A 20,555-nucleotide genomic window follows, 5' to 3' on the forward strand; every position below is an offset into this window, starting at 1 on the left:
CAAAGAGGTGACTTGTCAGCTCAGACTTGATGGATGAGAAGGGGCCAGCCATATAAAGAGACACAAGAGATTTCAAGCAGCAGGAATGGCAGGTGCAAAGGCCCTGAGGCAGAAATATGTTTGGCTGGATCAAAGAACTGAAAAGGGAGGACACATGACTGGAGTGTAGGCAGCAGGATGAAAAGTGGCATAGAGTAAAGTTGGATAGGTTAGCATGGTCTCAATAAAGGCACGACCTTGGAGACCATGGCAAAATGTATCTTATTTAAGTGCGACAGGAAGCCTTTGCAGGATTGTCTTTTCTTTACCAAACAGTTTTGCTTTTTTCTTTTTTAAGTAACTTCAGCTTGCGTTTTGCCCATTGTCGCTGCCCTGGTCCCAAAGCTTCCTTATATCTTTTCTGTTCTGCTCCCCTCTAGCCTACCAGCAACTGCTTTCCATGTCCCTTAGTTGAAATTCCCAGCAGACGTCATCTGATTGGCTCAGTTTACCTTTCTAAGTCCAGTCACAAATCCTAGGCCACCGGCTACCCTATGGATGGCTGTGAATGGATTGGCTGGCCTTGGGTCAGGTGCAATCTGTGACCCGGTCAGCTGTGGCTGGAGGCAGAGTCCCGTCCAGGACAAGGTCATGGACAAAGCAGGCAATGATGCAAGCTCTTAAAGAAGTATTTCCAGAGATAAGACTTAGGAAACTAGTGTTTTGCTGTGCGCCTGACTTATTTAACTTCTGAAAATGCATGTTAGGTGGTATCTAACGTGCCCCTGATGAAAACTCGGAAATGGCTTCTGAATGCACTTAGGGTCAAAATTCATGGTGCCATGTCCTCTGGATCCAGCTTTCCCATCTGGTTTCATCTGATGCTACTCTTCCCCTCACTCTGTGCTCCAGCTTTACTGGCCTTTTTTTTTCTTTGGTCTCTCCAGTCTCAGGCCCTTTGCACATGCTCTTTGTGTTTTCGTCCTTCCATACTTCCCTCCCTTTACTTGGATAACTCCAACTCTTCCTTTAGGTCTGATTGTAAATGTCACCTCCTCATCCTTGACCCTCCATCAGAATTACAGAGCCCTGTTTATATTCCTTTGCACTTTCTGCTCTATATTTTCCTTAATGATGCAGATTACAACTTTAAATGATGTTGATGTGTGTTTACCTGCTTAATGCTTGTCTCCCCCATTGGACTGAGAATTCTGTGAGGGAAGTGGTCATATCTGTCGAGATTGTGACTGTTTCTGGCACACAGTAGGTACTGGATAAATGAATGAATGCCAAGAAGTGAGAGATTATGTGGCCTGAGGAGTCACTGAAGACTTCATGGAAGGAACAAGGCTTGATCTTGCCCTTGAAGAATGGACCGAATTTGGAGAGAACAAGGGAAAACATTTCAGGCAGGGACACACTCGTCAGCAAGACCAGAGAATTGGGAATAAGTATGGTATAGCCAGGGAGCAGTGTGGACACCGGCCTGAGTAGAGCAGAGGTGTGTGTTGACAAGATCTGGAAAATAAGACTGTCTGGGTGGGAAAGGGCCCGAGTAGGAAAAATATAAGTCTGAGAATGGTATTAAATAACAATAGCTAATATTTGTATGGTGATTATTATCTTTAAAGTAGTTTTCCAAGTGCTTCACGAAAATAAGCTCATTTAATCCTCACAACAAACTCATGGAGTCAGTACTATTTTCGTGTCCATTTTACAGATGAGGAAACTGAGGCACAGGGAGATTATTTTGTCAGAGTTCTCATGGCTGATAAATACAGGGCTGGGATGCAAATCTGGGCAGAGATACAGCTGTAGAGTTTGTGTGCTGGAACGTTACGCCAAGCTGCCTCTCCCCTTCCATAACTTGGCAAAAGATCAGCTCTGGGGGGTGCAGAGTAGAGAAGCGTGACAGAGGAACCCAAGGGTTCTGGTCTTGAGACGGGAGGTAGGATGCTGCTGGGCCAGAAATGAGTGAGCCGGGAAAGGGAGGGGAACAGCCTTTGAGGAGAAGGGGAACTCAGAAAGGAGCAAGAGATCAGAGAAGTGTGGCTGGGAAAGCTTAGTGACGGGCTGTTGCATCTGCTCGGAGGCACGAGGAAGTGCTTTCTGTCTCTCTGCAAGTTTCAACACCTGTCCCATGAGTTTAACAATAGCACTGATCTCAAAGGTTAGGCTTGAATGAGACAAAATCAGGGAGGGTCACGGTACATTGCTTGGCACACACAGTGGGGGCCCAGTGAATGTGAACACTCTTCAGAGGGGTTGGGACCACAAGGACTGCCCGGGGTCCTGGCTGGGAACCGGGAGTGGTAATATTAATGTTTATTTGGTGCCAGCCAGCTTGGGCCAGCTGAGCAGTCTTCAGGCAAAGGCACTTGGAGGGCCCACGTGCCAGAGCCCTGGAGGGAGCAGACTGAGATGGTGCGGGGGTCCTCCCAGGGGTCAGGCGCCTACGTCTCTCCTCCAGCTCTGTGGCCTTTGCAGAAGAGCTTTGACCTGGGTCTCCAGAGCAGGCGTCCCGCTAGTTAAGCCCCTGGGACCCTTCTTTCCATGCTCCATCAGCGACCCAGATGCCCTGTGGTTGACGAAGTCCTAGTTCCCAGGGCTGCAGGTTGCTGCATCTGCCGCTTCACCACTGCTCGTCACCTTTTTGCTCCATCTCTCAGATCCTCCCCTCTCCAAGGTGCCTGGAGCCGCTTTGGGGACGAGACAACTCGAGGTGACATGGCGCAGGATTAGAGGCATGAAGCCCACAGAGGGAAGGATGTTCCCTTTTGCTCCTCCTTTGATCTCTCTGATTAAGCACCTTCTCTGGTGCTAGACTGTCTTATCTTTAACACCTTTCTAACACTTCGGTTGTATCTTTTTTACAAAGAGCAGGCAGCCGGCCTTCAGCTTACAATAGGCAGCAGCCAGAATATGGCTTGATTGTTTTGTTTTTGTTGTATTTATTTTCCCAGTTACTACTTGCTTATGGCAAGTAATTCAGTTTTCTTTTCACAGTAGTGATATAAAGTTCACTTTCAAAATATGTTTATTGAAGTAAAAAGCGAGTCAATTTAAAGAGAAACATGAGATACATAACTGTTGATGTGGTGTGTGGATATGAAACACTTCACAAGGGTCGTACGCAGATGACCGAGGTTGGGAAAATGCTGGAAGAGTGAAGAAGCCTGTCGAGTGTGGAACCAGAGCTTCCCTATAAGCGCCGGCTCTGCTCATTAGCACCCAAGACACTTACTCTCTTTGAGCCTCTATTTCCTCATCTGCCAAAATGCAGACAATAATTCCTACTGTGTGGGGGGTTGTTTTAAGGATTCGATGAGGTCATTTGATGTCTGTGAGTGTGGTTTGCTTGCGATGAATCTTAAGTGTTAAACAAAATGAATTGTTGCTAGTTTGAACTCTGCAATCAAATTCACCAGGTGCATGTGGACAGTGGCCAGCTTCCCAGGACTTCCATCCCACAGTGGGGCTGAAATCTGGGCAAATCGGGAAGCTCCCTTGCCTCATTTCCTCCTAGGTAAATGGGGATGGTACTGGGAGGATTAAACCATGACATGAGTGCACAGTGCTAGGACACAGCCCGGTACAAGCGATGTTGGGTCAGTGTGAGCTCTTACAACTGTAACTCTGCCCCCAGAGTGACTGGAATCCTATGTGGCTCAGCTCCCTGGAGCTGTGAAATACTGGGTGTGTGCCAAAAGCACTCCAGGAAGTCGGGGTTGGCAGAGGTGACGACGTGGGCCTCTCATGCTTTCTGATATTGAATATTCAAAATATCCAACTGTCCTTCCACTCTCCCCGGGGAGCCAGAGCTGGCACAGAGCGCCCTCCTCCCCTCCTGTGCCATGTGGAATAGCTCCCGTTTAGCTTTCATCTTCCTGCAACAGCGCTTGCTGCGGACTATATTGTGTCCTCCCCAGATCCACGTGTTGAAGCCTTACCTCTCAACGTGGTGGTATTTGGAGACAGGGCTTTTGGGAGATAATTAGGGTTAGATGAGGCCATGAGGGTGGGGCCCCCATGATGGGACTGGTGGTTTTATAAGAAGAGGAAAAGAGAGCTTAATCGCGTGCACGCGCACACGCACACACACACTTTCTCTCTCTCCTCCATATGAGGACATAGCAAGAAGACCGCGTCTACAAGCCAAGAAGAGAGCTCCCACCAGGAGCCCAATCTCTGGCTCCTTGGTCTTGGACTTTCCAGCCTCTAGAACCGTGAGAAATAAATGTCTGTTGTTTAAGCCCCCCTGACAAGTGGTATTTTCTTACAGCAGTCTGAGCTGACTAAGACAATGCTAACTCTGCCTGGAATCCTCCCCAGGTTAAAAAAGATATATGGATTATTTCCAAAGTGCTAATCCTTTTACACGCGACATTGTACTGAAGCCTCACGACTCTATGGAGGAGAGTACTGTTACTGTGTCCCATTTGACAGATGAGGAGACTGAGGCTTGAAGTTTAGGTGGACTTGCCTGGGGTCCCAGAGCTGCTGTGTGCCAGAGCCAGATTTTGAACACCAGCATTCACAGGCCCACCCCCAGCTAGCCTCCAGCCATTCGGATGAGGGACACACCCACCCTGATATGGGCAAGAGCACCTTGCTGGCCTCAAGGGGTGCAGGGGGATCCTTCCTAGTGGCCCGAGTGTGGATGAGCAAAGCCCAGCTTCCACCACAGAGATGAGCCAGCTGGATGACAGGGCAGTGAGTTTGTGCAGACGTACCCAGAAGAACACCACTCCCAGCTCCATTGGTTACGACAAGGCAAAACCTTTAATAACATGAGTGCTTATTACATTAGCTGCTTCGGGGCTCTGACATCTTTGATTTCTGGTCATGTTTTTGTAACACGTAAAGGTGAATGCCTCCCTCAGGGCCACCTGGGTGGTTGGTAGCTCGAGGATTTGTGTGAGTAGACAATGGGGACAACTCTGCACACGCCTCCTGGGGATTCAGGGATCCCCACCCCCAGCCACCACCTGTGACTTTGAGTGAAGTCCTCTTCCAACGAGGGAAGAATGTGGAGGTCCTTCCAGTAAAGAAGGAAGAGAGGAAAACATCTGGCACAGATACACAAAGAGGGGAATGACATCATGGGTTTGGCTTGAAAGTTGGGGAGGAACAGAGGGGTTAGGACTTGGAGGGCGAGGGGCAAAGTGTGGGAGAGAGCTGAGTCCATTTGGTTTCATTCTTTGTAAAAAGTAATACCATCACGAGGACCATGCCATGCAACCTCGGAGACACCTCTGTACGCTTCCCCCAAGGCTGTGCAGGGGCAGAGGGCAGAGGTCAGTTCAGACCGGCGTGGTGCGCCTGTTGGCCGGATTATTATGCAGCGAATCTTTGAATTCTTTGGGCGTGGAATTATGGAACTGTAGAAAAGCGTGGTCCCGGTCAGAGTTGAGGAGGGTCCCCATGGTGATCTTTGAGGGGTCCCGGGAGAGGGTGAACATTGAGATGTCAGTGGAAGGGATGGTGTGGAAGCCTTTGCTGATGGGGGACAGGTCTCGGGATCTGGGCTCCGTGGAGCGAGAACTTGACCGCCTCCGGAATCTATACCTGTAGGGTGGAAGGCGGGCAAAAGTAGATTTCTTCAGGAGCTCCGAGTGGGATTTGGCACGTAGCTGCTGATGTTTTTCTATATAGATGTGCACGGCGACGACACCCACAATTTCCGCGATGATGAAAGAGAAGGCTCCGAAATAAAAGGACCAGCCATAGGAGTAGCTTTTTTTGGAGTCTCGCTGCCCGGGGTCTCCGGCATTGGCTGATATATAAACTATGATGCCGATGATGTTGCTTAACCCTAAGAGAAGGGAAAAGAAAAATACGTCTTTTAGAAAGCTCAGAGGTAACTGTCATTTTTAGTCTTGAAATATTTATAGAGAATGTGGAGGTAACAGGGAGAGAGGAGAATGGATTCATGGCCAGGAAATCCACCCGCTGAGCTCCTGTCGCATGGTCTGTCTCCTGGGAAATGAAGAATTCCAGGGCTCCGTCCCAGGCGTTGTGCGTTCAGCGGAAGAATACATCCCACCCCTACAGCAAATGCAGCAGACTCAGAATGCGGGTATTTTCCCTTAAAAGCAATTCATTCCATCAAAACTTAATCTTCAGCACTAAGTCATGAGAAGGATAAAATAAAGGCGCTACAGGTCCCTGGCCTCGAGTTCTTCACCATTAGTAGGAGAGACTGACATAGAAATGCAATTATAGCAAAATACAGTGAGAGCTCTCCCAGAGACACATGTAAAATGGCTCGGGAGCAAAGGGAGCGAGAATGACTAAGCCACCTCTCTTTGAAGACAAGGTGACATTTGAGCTGGATCCTGAAAATTGAATAGGGGTGAGCCAGGAGATGAAAGGCTATTGACTATGGAGTGTGAGAGAAGGAATTGAGAATGACTTGCTAGGGTTCTGGCTTGGATGATGGGGAGGTTGGTGGCATCTTGAGCTAAATAAGAGGCAGCAGAGAGAAGAGGTTTAGAGAAGAGGAGATATTTGGATACAGCAAGTAGGAAGTGGTTATCAAGAGTGCAAATGTGGCTGTCCAGGGGACATATATGGGTCTGCAGGTGCAGTCTGGTTACTGACGAGCCTGTGGCTGGGACAGTAGCTTACCAAGTCTTTGCATCTGCACAGGACAAGATAATGCTTTAGATTAGCTGTTGTACAAGCATCAGGAATTGGGGAAGATGAAGCTGTTGTCCCCAAAAGGCAATGCCTGCGGACTTAGTGTTCCCAAGGGCCAGCGGAATAGCACTGGAAACAGCTGCCCAGTCAGCCGGAGAGGAATTGATTCTCTAAGGAGTAGTAAGGAGAAACGATAGAACCTGAGAGCTCAGGGGCTGTGCTCATCTCTGACCACCTTTCTCGTATTATTGCTCCAAAGGCAAAATGTCTGTTTTTGTCCTTCTGCTTCAAGGGCCTCATCTGGGCCTTGATACCAACCGTGACTCAGGGAGGTTGGGACATCAGCTGGAATCTCCTTGCCTCCAAATTTAGGCCACCTGTGGGGTAGTGCTAAATGGAGTCTGTTCCTGGCACCAGTTGGCAAATGACCATTTCCAGGGGCCTTCTGAGTACCCCCTCTTTTCCTCGAATGCTCCATACTCTTCCTGGGGATCCCCAAGATCTCCCCATAGTCCAGCAACCCAAGGGTTAAAGCCGGGCATAGCAGGAGCCTGTGGACTCTGCTCCAGTGCCACCACTCTGATTGGCCAGTGCACAAGCACTAAGGGGAATTAATATTTTGCATGTGATCCCTGGCCATACTCCATCTAGGACTTGCCCTGGAGGGCAGCGCTGGAGTCTGCTTCTGCCCTGTCTCCTCTTGGCCTGACCCAGCTCAGTCATTCAGCAGGTAGACAGCGCGTTTTAATCACTGAGCTATTCCTTAATATGTGGGTTGACACAGCCGGCCCAGTGTCAGGCTGCAGGAAACCACAGGATGAAAAATGGCTCCTCTTTCTGGAGTGTCAATTTGGCTTGAAGATTAGTAAGGAAGACACATTCTTTTATATTAAAATGAACATGGATATAATAAGGAGGTGAGAGCAGAATTCACATGAATTTTTAAGTGTAAAGGAGAGACTGACTTCAAAGACATTTCAGCTCACGGAAGGCGGCTTCTAGCGATGCCCCCTGACTCCCCAGGGCCAGCTTTTCTCTCTCCTCTGCCAGCAGGGAAATTTTGGTGGCAAAGTTTGGGAAGCCCCCAAAGGGAGTCTTGCCGGGGAAAAAGTAAACGAAGAAGTTCAAAGAGAAGCTCAGATGTCAGCCCAGGCGAAAGGAGGCAGGAAGCCAGATGAGTTGCCATCTATTTATAGGGCACTCACTATGAACCAGGCAGTGTGCGGAGTCTTTATGAGCATCATCGCAATCCTTGCAACGGGCCCACTTTAAAAAGATTACCCCTTTTTACAGACAAGGAAACTGAGGCACAGAGAAGATAACTTCCCAAGTTTACACAGCTAGGACATAGTGAGGTGGGATTTGAACCCAGGACTGTCTCTTAGCCACGGCTACGTTTAGATTTCAGTAACAAAGCTTAGGAAGAACAAGGTATAAGCGGGCAATTGCTGCCTCCCAGCCACCAGACAGTCGGCTCCCTGCGGGCAGGCCTTGGCTGGTTTTGTTCATTGCCACAGCCCCATCCCCTAGGCAGAGCCTGACCCAGAGTAAGACTGCAGTGCATATTTGTTGAATGAGTGAACGAATTGAATCGGCCCAAGAATTAAGTGGTACCATTTGTATAGTAACAGTTACTGTGTGCTAGGAGCAGTTCCGGGCACGTTACACATACCAACTCATTTAATCCTCTCCACAGCCTGAAGAGGTAGAGCCATTATTAGCCCCATTTTTCAGATGAGGAAATTGAGGCACAGAGAGGTCAAGAGACTTGCCCGAGTTTACACAGCTGGGAAGTAGTAGAGGCAAAATTTGCACCAGGCAGCCTGGCTTCAGAGCCTGTGCTCTCCAACATCGTGCACGGTGCCTGGCACACAGTCGGTGCTCAGTAAAGGGTTGTTGATTGCTTGCAGGAAACCACAGAACCTTACAACAGCTGAGCGAAAAAGAGCCTTAGAAAGTGCTGAGTCCTCCAAAACTTTCATTTTATAGGTGGAAAAACTAAAGCTGTTCAGGTCTTCCAGGAGATGTGTGTGTGCAGGGGCGGGGAGTCCATGAACAGACCCCAAGCTTCTGGCTTCTCCTCGGGGCTTTCGCCACCTGCTCCTCGTGTGTCCCAGTTCTCGTGTGTCTGATCTACCTGCCATCTCTCAGAACAGCCCTGTGAGAAGAAAGCTGTGACACTCTCTTCCCTAACAATCCCCTTGGGGGACAAAATAATGATCTTCTCTTGTTTGGGAAACCCGCACGTCAGCACAACACATCCTCCTCTGGGTCAGTCAGAGCCCAGGAGGTCTGGACGGGCTGCCAGCGACTAGAACGTGACTCCAAGCCACACAAGTCCCTGGGTTACCATCTGTCCACACAAAGCGTGGTCCGGGGCCACAGCCACCTTTGGGGTGACCACATGCCTGTGGCAAGATGGCAGCTTTCTCCCTGGTCTGTTGCTGGAGTCTGTTCCCAGAGACTCAGAGCTGGATGCGGTCCAGCTTCCTCATTTCACAGAGCGGGCAACAGTGGGGCCAGAAGCCGAGCAAGATCGTAGAGGGGCCAGGGCTTCAGACTTTGGAACTACAGATATTGTTGCTGCTTTTCCAGTACTGGAAAATAATACTGTGCTTTTTATGTTCAGCCTCCTTCCAACAACCCTGTGTAGTAGGTACTCTGATTATTTCCCAATTTACATCAAGGAAACCAAGTCACAGGGAGTTGGTAGTGTTCCCAAGGCCCCACAGGTGGAGCCGGTGGGCAAGTCCAGGGGGTGAGGCCCTCTTACCCACCATGTGAGACTCTTCCCCTTTGTTCCCTCCCCAAAAAATATCATGCCGTTATTGGGCAAAGTTTGAAGGTCATCACCAAGGTGTCAATTCCCCTTCTCCCCCACCCACCTTGCTCTTTGCTTCTCTAAAGCATTTCTTGCAGCTGGCATTGACTGAGGGGTGGGGTGGGAAGAGATGGCAAAGGGATGAACGGAGGGGAAAGAGGGGAAGACGAGGAGAGTGGAGGCGGGGTGCAGATGAAGAGGGGAGAGAGAAGGCAGAGACTAGGACCCCTTCCTGAAGCCTGTCTCGTCCTCTTGCCACCTCTTGCTCAGAGTCCTCCCTGAGAGCCTCTGGCGCTGCCCGCTTTTACCTTGTTCTGAGACATGTTTGAACAGTGTGAGGATTTGAGCGCTTGAGAAGCTGGGAACAGTACTTAACCAGCAAGCGCACGTCTCAAAGGGCCAGAGATAGTAGGTGAACATGACGAAGTGAACACAAAGTTGGACCCCTTTAAAGCACACTGAAGTAGTCTCAGGTTCACGCATTACACCGTATGTGCCCCCACCCCTCCATGTGCAAGCATATACACCCCCTCTCTTCTCAGTCACTCTCTCTCCCTCTCCGAGCTGACCTTGCCACCCTGCCTCCTCATCTCGCCATCACGCCACCCTGAGCTAGAGTGTCATCACCTTTGGTTCTACTTAAAGGCTTTGGGTCCTCCTTCTTAACACAAGTCAAACATTCTCTTGCTCTTTCCCTGGAGGGAACCCTCAATAGCATTGCTTTGTCCTCCTGGCCCTGGCTTGAGTTTGGTGTCTGTGAAGATCTCAGGGCTGGGGCCAGATGCTCACCTGCAGAGACAAAAAAGATGCCCGCGCTGAGGATGACGTTGTGTCTGCTGCGGTGGAACTCGCTGGCTGCCACGCAGAGCCCACCGAAGAAGAGCAGCGTGACGCTGAGGATGGGGAAGATACTGGAGGCCCTCACGGCCCCTGCGGAGAGAACAAGAGAGGGTTCGGCCTGCACCCCAGCCAGCCCCAGGACCAACCCCGCATGGGCATGGGGCTGCCGAGGGGAAAACAGCCCCCGAGCAGAGGGACAGAGCCGCAGCTCACATGGGCGTGAGACCAGTGCGGTCACTTGGGGCTCTGGGCTTGCAGTTAACGCTTGCAGTCACCGTCCTGCAATTCCTCATAATTTTATCTTTGAATTTGTCTTTTATAAGTAAGTCTGATGGGCCAATGGAGCACGCACTCGGGGCTTGGAGCCCGGACTTAAGTGCGACCCCACCTCCCTACCTCCCCTTCTCCTTGGAGTACGTTCTCAGCTGTCCACTCTCCCACCTAACCAGTGACCTCTGCCACGCTTTGCTCCTGGTGGGGGCTGGGCGTGGACACGAGTAGAATCAAGGTTGGGTGCAAGGCCCAGGTAATTTTGAGGCTACATACTCACCCCTCGAGTGTCCCTGTGCCCCAGGGATATGACATTAAATAGCAAATAAAAGACACCATAACAGGTCAAGAGAGAGATCCCAGACGAAACAAAAAAGCTTTTTTTGCCTGAATTTTGAACCAGGAGCCCGAGATCTTTGTTTTGCACTGGGCCCTGCAAATTACGTAGCCAGCCCTGCATCCAGGAGCTCCCATCCAATCACATGCTCTTCACCCAAATGCAGAATCTTTCCCACCACACACCTACATTTGCCTAGCACTGAGTCTGGCAATACACACTTAATATCCATTTAGTCACTGAATAAACAAACGAATTTATTTATTCATTCAACAATATTTATTGAGCACCTACTAAGTGCCAGGTGCTGTGCTGTGTCCTGGGAGACTAGTGGAAATGTCTAACAATCACAAGGGAACAGGAAGTCACTGAGAGCTGGAGCAGTGTCCTGGAGGCCCCTGTGTTAACTCTTTAGTTGCTGGATCACGGAGACACCCTAAGGTTCGGGGAGAGGGCTCCTACGGTGGGGATCCCAGTATTCACCCAACCAGTATAAGAGTATTTCCTAGTAGGCCCAGGCCAGAATACAGTTGAATAAATTCTGTGTTCACTGGTGTACAAGAGCTGAGGTCCCTGTCCTCACGGGGCTTGCATTCTAGTAGAGATGACAGGCAGGACCGGCTACATAGTTGGGAGGGCCCTGTGCAAAATGAAAATGCAAGGCCTCATGTTCCAAAATTATTAAGAATTTCAGGATGGCGACAGCAGAGCACTGAACCAAGTGTGGGCCCTTGTAAGGGCGGGCCCTGTGTGGCTGAGAGGGCCTGCAAGAACGAGGCTTGAGCTGACCGCGGCTCAGACTAGGGTGGTAGACTGGAGGTGGTGAGGTGTCGGAATCAGGATGTATCTCGAAGATACAGCCAACAGAATTGGCAATGGAATGTGAGAGAAAGGAGCTGAGAAGGACTCCCACGTCTGGTGCTCAGCCTCTGCGTGAACGGTGGTGCCCTTAGTGACACAGGGCATGTGCATGGGCGGGAGGAGCAGTGGCGGGTCGGTGCAGATTTAAGCCTGCGCGTTTATTGAGTTCTGCTGTGGCTCTAGCTCCAGCCGTCTCCGTTTGCTGCTGCGCGGCAGTGCTCATGCTTCAGCTGCAAAGCTCCTTCCACAGTGCCATGATGGGGTTTTCTCAGTCTCATGGAAAAAGTTTTCTGAAAGTTTGGTAACTGATTTAGCCAGTGAGGGTTGTCTGGGAGGGCCGATCGAGGAGAACTAGGGGTAGGGGCTGAGGCCACGCAGCGGGGAGGGTCTCAATGGAGAGAAGAGAATGGAAGAGTCCTTGCTTTTGCTTCAAGACGGCTGCCCCAAATTATGCAACCTTGGCGTCTGGGCTGACCAGGGTCCCAGTAACCGTGTCCCTCCTGCCCCTCTGCTGCGATGGTGGAGTTTTGGGAAGTGCTTCAACCTGCCTAGAAATGCTGATGGGAGAAGTGAGGCATGGGGAGACCCTGTCCCTGGGACCGTGATTAGGTCAGTCTCCATCCTGGTTTCAGGCCGGTCAGTCACTGCCCAGGAGTCCTGGGCCCAGGTCTGGCCTCTGGCCTGCCCTGCGCTGTCCTGCACATCTCTGCTACCACACAGGCTTGCAGGGGGCAGAGCTGGTCCCCTGTTCCTCTAGCCCCCAGGTCAAGGGGTGATCCCCGGGAAGCAAGCTTTGGGTCCTGGGTGGGCACATGGGCCCCGCTGTGGGTGTGCTTTATTTATAACTTCTAAATATTTACACGGATGACCTGTGGGTTTCCATTAGGACTTTGGCCCCAGGCCCCACAACTATCAGGGGTGAGTCTGCCTCCAATGGTTTCAAGCACTTGTTAGGAACTTGTGAACAAATGTTTAAAGTGATCATTTGCATTGTGTATTCAAAAGAAGTTGCTCAGATATTCAACATGATGAGTTCAATTGGTTAAAGGAGAGTACCCTTTTTTTAAATAATTTTTTTTATTTCAAAGTATGGCTAAAGGATGATTATGCCCAAAGGAAATGATCTGAATGTTGGAAGCTATTGAATTGTGTTGGTTGTGTGTATCTGAAATGTGTGACCATGAGCTGTGTAAACGTGGCTATTTCCCACTTGGTGCAGTAACCATTTGGCAACCAATTGGTGGCCCACTCTCCACCCCACAAATGAAACACGAACAGATCCTGTTAACTCTGGCTACAGGCGTCTGCCGCAGACAGGACATTCGCTGCTGCCATTTTCTCCTGAGCCAGTCGGGGTCTACGCAGGAATCCTTTTATCCCAGCGGACACGTGGTGGCTTCAGAACAAAAGGTTTTACTGTCTTGCTTCCCTGTTTCTCCTCCTCCTCCTCTGGGGCTAAGCTGGTGTCTTAGGGGTGGGGATGGAAGCCTGTTCAGTGTAATTCCACCACTGGTGTCTGAGCAGGGCTTGGCCCAGTCCAGGGCTATATATACTGTGGGGAGTCTCTAGTTAGCGGGACCTGCGGGCCGTTAAAACTTCCGCTATAGGTTTAAGCTGTAGCCAACCCAATAGCACAGGAGAAAGAGGAAATAGCAGAAAAACCAGTGTGCAGAATCCTGTCCCACTAGCACGTGGTCACAATGGCAGCGCACACACTGGACAGGCCTGGAGACACCTGCAGGAACGTGCCCCCAGCCCTACATGGTAGGCTCAGGGATTCCAGAATTCCCAACAGGAAATTCATGTGCTCGTTAAGGTCCCTCCTTAACCTTAGCCTGATTCTGTGGCTAATGGTGAAGCCTGGGTGGGCCATGGTGAGGGTGCCCATCTTCCCAGAGGGGAGAAATGTATTTTGTCGGGAAAGCGATTGACCTCTCCAAAGAACTTAAAATCAGCTTTGCGAGTTGTAAAACAGAAGTCACAGCTCTGTTCAGTCACAGGGCAAACATCAAAATGTGTCATCAAATTAGGAGAGAAAAACTTTGGGCACGCTGGTCAAACCCACTGGTGATGACTTTGAGGAGGCCCAAGTAATTTATGTCATCCCCAAACTTTGGTCAAGCTACATGTCAACATGTGGCCTTTATTCCCCACAACGAATCTTTCTGAGCTGCTGGTATAAATCCTAGTAGATAGATAAGGACTGAAATGAGAGAAATGGTATGTTTATGTTTTAAAAATTAGCTTAAAAATGACTGTTTCTTTCAAATTGACCCCTGCACCATTGACATTGTCATGTGATTTAAGGCTCATATATAGACCCACAGCCCATCTGCAGACTAGCAGGCACGACTAGAGCTAAAAATCATTTTAATTGTAAAAACACTCTTCTTGAGCTATGAGTTACAAATATAATTTGAATAGGCCAATTTCTTAAAGTTTTTATTTATAATAGTAGTTAAGAAAAAAACCAAAATCTTACTTTAAACACTCCCTAATAGTAATTAGTCAATGCCTTAGAATTTTGCTTTTGAGTGAACTCGACACACATACTCATTGAAGAATTACACTTAAATTACATTAATCCCAAGTTCTCTCTGTGCCTGGATCAATGTCAGGCCCGTGTCTGCAGTTGGCCTTTGCTATTGCTCATCCCAAACCACGAAAAAGAGCTAACACACATGGCTTCATGACTCCATCCTGGCCCTGGGCTAAGGGCAACGTGCATGAGCTTATTTTATTTTCACGAGCTCGTCAGATGATGACATTATAATCTCCATTTCTGACTAGATAAAGAAAGCGAAGCAATGGAGAGGTAAACCAACATGGTCCAGGTCCGACCCAGCTGGCAGGGAGGGAGTCAGATCAGAGGAAAACCCGGGTCAACCAGAATCCAGAGCACTTGCTCTAAGCCACCACACTCTACTGCCTCCCACATGCTGCACTTGTGACAGTCCCGTGTCATATCCAGGTTACTGACCTTGGGACAATCCTAGGGAGACACTGGCCCTGCCCCAGTAGGATTGAAACTGGAGGGAAGTCAAAGAGAGGTGAACTTCAGTTGGCATTTATTCTCCCAGGCCTTGCCCCTTAGGACCTCACCCATTAGCACATCATCACCCATTAGCACCTCACCCATTGGCACTGTGCCCATTAGCACCTCAAATCGACCCCCTGGGGAAGGTGAAAGCTTGTATTCAAGTTGAAGAAAATCCCATAGATTTTCTGCTAAGCAGACTAAAAAGAACTTTTCAGGTTTGACTCACCTACTTTTTTTTTTTTTTTTCTATTTCTAGTTCATTCGTATTAAAGACACTTAGACATCAGAACCACTCAAAGGTCTGTCTAGTAACCGAGGTCCCCGAAGCTCTTTTATAGGTGTCCATCTCTAGGGGCACGTATCAAGGAGCCTTCAGCTCAGAGGCAGCCTGGTGCCCACAGGGCACCCTTCCCCCCGCGAGGGGAGACCTCGGAAGCTGGGAACTTACGCAGGAGATACTCAGCTGTGTCCTGTTCATAGTCAGCGTCTTCAGGGAAGTGATCGATTTTCTTGCATACTCCTCGGAAAGCCCCTGTGGAGACAAACGCGGTCCTGAGCCAGGGGAGGAGAGAGAGGCCCTGAGGCCCAGCCTGGCTCCTCAGCCCCAAGGCGAAGAGCCTGGCTATTCTGCGCTGTGCATAGGGTGGCCCATCAGCATCATTCTTTGGGCACAAAAAGGAGACCAGCAGACGTCGGGAGGGTGGGGAAAGGAAAAGACTGGAATTCTCTGCTTTTTAGACTTGCATGCTGTTGGGATCTACTTAGCAGGGCAAAGAGCTATGAAGCATAAGCATCCATTATGAGGACTGTCTTGTCTGTTTTCTTTTTTCCCCAATTAATGAGGAGAAAGGGGAAAAGGAAGCAGAATTTATGTATATTAATTTATCTTCCCATTTTACAGATGGGGAAATGGCATAAGAATTTGGCTTCAGCTCACACAGGGAAGCAACAGAGCCACGATTCCAGTCAGGACCTGCTGAATCCGGGGCGTAGATTCCAGGCATGGATTCGGGAGGAGGCCAGTCTCCCCAGTAATGCCCATGTCTGCCTCAGCACCACCCCCTTCCCGCGCCCCCGGCCGAGGACCACAGCCTCTGTGCTCTGCTGTGTGGCCACTCCTTCAGGAGGCACAGAATTGTGCTAGTGCGTCTTGGGGAACCTGACTGTCAGCATTTTGCTTCCTTTTCTTTCTTTGCCATCAACCTGACTTAACTCATTGTGGGTGTTCGACAATCATTGTGGGTGTTTGCTAACTAGCCAATTAACCAATCTCTGGGGCAGCTAATGGCTCTGCCAGTTCTGATAAATGACAAACAATTTCAGAACTTCTCACCACAACACAGTATGAAATTATGCATTATTGTTCTTGTCCCTGCCCGTGGAGATGGCGTGGAGGTGAGGGGCAGCGTGGTGTCATGGACAGCGGACAGGGTTTAGAGTCACACAGAGCTGGCCTGATATTTCAGAGAAGTTACTGTAAGAATTAAATAAGGCAATAAATGAAGATGAGATAATTTTTTGCTAAGCTTTAATGAATAATGAGTAATGGCCAACATTTTTTAAGTGCTTTCGATGGGCCAGGCACAGAGCTGAAAACTTATGTTGCTCCCCTTGCTTATTCTTGTCCACTGTCCTAGGAAGGATGGGCTATTAATACTGACATTTGATGATGAGGCAACCCAGGATCACAGAGGAGATCAAAGTGTCACAGCCGGACACTGGAGGAATCGATATTTGAATACGGGCTTCCAAGCCTATGGTTTTCACCATTATACTATGAACAGTAGCCATTATTATTATATCTAGTATAATCTTATAATAATAAGAGTGCCATATATTTAAGCCCTACTATAAGTAGGATCTAAGCCAGAGGCATTTCACAATAAATGCAATGCAGTATGAGAGCATCCTCTTGGTTCTGATTCTCTGCTCACCAGGCAAAGAATGGACTCCGAACCAAGAGGAGTCCTGGAGAGAGGACCTGCAGACTCAAGGAAATTGTTGGCAGAAAGACAAACTTATCAATATCTTCCTTGATATTGAAAGAACGCCCTCCTTTTTCTTGTTTAGATTTTAGAGTTTGATTCACACATTCCTGTTTGTTTTTAAGGTCCATCCCCTTCCAGCTGGCTGGCTAGTAAATCATAAGAAGTCACACACGTTGAGCGCTTACCGGATACCGAGTGCTGTTCTGAGCACTTCACATGGTTTACCCTTGTACCTGGTATCATGGTCCCTATTTTACAGATGAGGAAACCGAGGCATAGTGAAGCAGGTGATTTCCCCAAGGACGCAGCCATCAGTGGCGCACCCAGATGGAAGTCAGCCTGACTCCAAAGCTACAGTTCCTACCGCAACTGTGAACCGCGCTCTCTTCAACAGGTTCTAGAGTTGGAAGCAAAATCCTTTGCCAAGTGGCTTTATGACAGTTTTGTGGTCCATCCGCTGCTATCTTTTGCGGCAATGAACTGGACTAGTGGTTTTTCCATCAACCATGCTTGTCCCACGATAGGCATCAGGGGCCGCTGAGCAGGGCAAGGGCGGTGGGCGTGGGACTGTTAGCTGTTTTACATACTCCACGAAAGATTTCCTAGGAAGGAAAGGTCCAACTGAAGATGAGATTCGAACACGACTAAACCTGACCAGCCCGAACCGTGTGGGAACAAGGACCAACACGCATGCCTGCCTCTGCTTGTGAAATGGGCCCTACCCAAGGTGGCTTAAGGCAGCTTGAAACTGGTATCTAGAGCCAGCAAACACCAGTATCTCCTGCAGAAACAGTCATCAGTATTTAATGGTCTAAGGTAGCCCGCCACCTGTTTTTGCCCAGCCCACCAGCTAAGAATGGCTTTCGCATATTTAGAGGGTTGGAAAAAAATCAAAAGAAGAGTATTGTTTTATGACATGTAAAAAAAAACATGAAAATCAAATTTCAGCATATGTAAATAAAATCATATTGAAACACAGCCATGCCCATTTGTCTACGGCTTTCACGCTATCATAGCAGGCCCGAGTAGTTGCGGCAGAGACAGCAAAGCTGAAAACATTTACTATCTGGCTAAGGAAAATTTTACTGATGTCTGGTCTAAAGATCTCTGTGAGGTAGCACAAACTTGGTGAGGGCAAAAATGGAAAGCAAGGAGGAGTTTGGATCTTCCTAGGACTGGAGGATGTAATTCAGGCTGGTGTCTGAATTTTAGAAAAAAGTAGATAATGTTGGGTGTTTAGGGCAAATCTGGGTGTCTGAATGTTTTGTTCGGTGTTCTTGTTTGTTTATTTTGTTTTATTTTTTCCTGCAGTATTTTAGTGCATATTTAAAAAAAATTAAATATGTTGCTGCAATTTACAATTCATGATATAGCAGCTGAAAGCCTGACTTGCAGCTTCTCTTAAAAAATGGGGAACTCTGTCCCATATTTCCACGTGGAAACAATCCTGTGCCGCTGGATAGCAGCATCCCCCTTGAGACGAGCTCTCCAGTTGGCCAAAGTCCCCACCAGGCCCTAAGTCACTTGAGGTTCCTGTGGCGAATTACCTCTCCAGACCTCCGTTTCTTCTGCAGAACGAAGATAATAATGATCGCTTCATGGAACTGTCATGAGAACTAATGCAAGCTGTAAGAGTAGTCACGGTGCCAGTCACTGTTCTCAGCGATTTACTCATAACTCTGTTAATCCGACGACATAGAGCATTTAGTACCGTTCCTGGCACATAGTGAGAACTCAATAAATTACAGCTATTACTACCGTTGGTTTTAGTAGGTATTTTAGGACCGGAAGAGACACATTGGCGCCATGGCGAGATTTAAAGAAACAATATAAAAAGAAAAGGAGTGGAGAATTTCCCCAAGGAAGACTCCACTCTGAAAATGAAGCTGCTGGCACCCCAAGTCATACACTCATCAAAAAGTAAACTTGGCCTTGCGTGTAGGTAGCATATTGCTAGCTCCCAGAAATAACTCCTACTTAGCATTTCTGTATATTTCCTTCCAGGCTTTTTTTTCCCCCATGCTTTCACACACAAATGGTTTTAGAAAATTGGGATCATGCTGTTCTTCTTCTCCTACATTTTTCATGAGTATTTCCCCATATCAGTAAATCCAAGAAAAATAGGATGGGGTTGGACTTGCCCATGAACTGCAGAGGATGGAACCAAGAGAGATGTTGAAAATATATACAGTCATGCATCACTTAATGATGAGGATATGATCTGAGAAATGCATCTTTGGGTGATTTTGTCATTGTGCAAACATCACAGAGTGCACTTACACAAACCTAGATGGTATAGCCTGCTACACACCTAGGTTCTATGGATCTAATCTTACGGTATCGCCGACATATGTGTGGTCCGTTGTTGATGGAAATGTTTTTATGTGGCGCACGACTGTGCCCTGCAAGGATGAAGCCAGGATTCAGAGACAAGCACTGTCCTGGCTCAGTTGAAGCTAAGGCACTGGGGCAGAGAGAAGCAGAAAACAGGAACGTGGTAAACCATGAAGAGGATCAGTGGTGGTTGGTCTGGGAGACAGATCAGTGGTTACATGGGAGAGGCAAAGGGAACCCAGGATATGGCAGGTGTGGGAGCTGGGCTGTGAGAACTCATAGACCCCAGGACCCCAGGGAGAGGTTTGGGTGGAAGACAGAGTAAGGAGAGACTTCCCGAAGTGCTGAAGTCTAATTGCAGAGGCTGGCTTGATGATGACAACAGCCTCATCCTGGATAGAGAAATTGTGCTAATGGTTCCTCTCTGGCTCAGACAATGGAAGAATTCTTCCTTCCTACGAGGAAGGGCACCTTCTTTAAACCAACAATCCTTCTTACATGTCAAACCCTAGAAATATTCCAATTACAATCAAGAACGAGACAAGAATGCCCACCGTCGCCTCTATTATTTACCACTGTTCTACAAGTTCTGGTGCAAGAAGAAATAAAACAGAATTAAGAATTATAAGCAACAGAAAAATAGGATAAAATTACCATTTTTCTTCCAGGTGATAGAATAGCCTACTTGGGAAGCTGAAGGCAATTTGCTAGGAAAAATATTAGAATGAATGGAAGAGCTCCGTGAGGTGGCTTTTATAAGACATTAACCCATAAAATAAAGCTGTAATAACTGTCATTGTGGTACTGACATTTAAAAATAGCATTTATTAGGATATTTTTTCGATGCAGAGGAATATTATAAAGAAAATAAGAATAAGTCCATTATCTCATATGCAAATAATCCCTGTTAAATTAAAAGAATATATGTACGTAGTTAGAAAATTCAAGCAGTATAGAAAGACATAAGATTAAAAGGAGAAATGCTTCCCCACCACCAAAAACTCTCTCACCTGAGAACTCAGGAGCGTGATTTTCGTTAACTGATGTTGAGGGAAATCCTGTCTCAGCTGAGAGCTGAAGGTGAGTTAGAATTTAGTCAGAGTAAGGGTGGCGTGTTGCTTCAGGCAGAGTGGAATAGCACGTGTGATGGTGAGAGCGCGAGAGAGGGAGAGAGGGCCTCGTTTGGGAACTCAAGTAGTTGAGGGTGTTAGGAGGATTATGGTGGTTGGTCTGGGGAACAGATCCAGGGGTTACAGGTGAGAGGTGAAAGGTGATGGGAACCTGGAGTAGGGCACGTGTGGGAACTGGGCTACAAAGATTGGTTGATTCAGCCGTTGTCCTCCTCCCCTTCCTTCCTTCCCTTCTTTCTTTCCCCAAATTTATCAAACACCTCCAATGTACCAGAGATGTTTCAGGTCCTAGGGATTTGCTAGTGGCCAAGAC

General features: G+C 48.3%; 1 protein-coding gene across 1 annotated transcript in view; it reads right to left on the reverse strand.

The window, feature by feature from the left end:
• Window positions 1-4,742: 4,742 nt before the first annotated feature.
• CACNG3 (calcium voltage-gated channel auxiliary subunit gamma 3) overlaps window positions 4,743-20,555 on the reverse strand; it is an 80,347-nt gene continuing 64,534 nt past the window's right edge. The window contains exons 2-4 of the mRNA XM_070568298.1: window positions 15,239-15,322; window positions 10,232-10,372; window positions 4,743-5,794 (exon numbers count right to left, since the gene is read on the reverse strand). Of these exons, the coding sequence (XP_070424399.1) occupies window positions 5,283-5,794; window positions 10,232-10,372; window positions 15,239-15,322 (737 nt within the window). The 3' untranslated portion in view covers window positions 4,743-5,282. The remainder of the gene's footprint in view (window positions 5,795-10,231; window positions 10,373-15,238; window positions 15,323-20,555) is intronic.

This window comes from Equus przewalskii, chromosome 12 (genome assembly GCF_037783145.1).
Source record: "Equus przewalskii isolate Varuska chromosome 12, EquPr2, whole genome shotgun sequence".
NCBI lineage: Eukaryota > Metazoa > Chordata > Mammalia > Perissodactyla > Equidae > Equus > Equus przewalskii.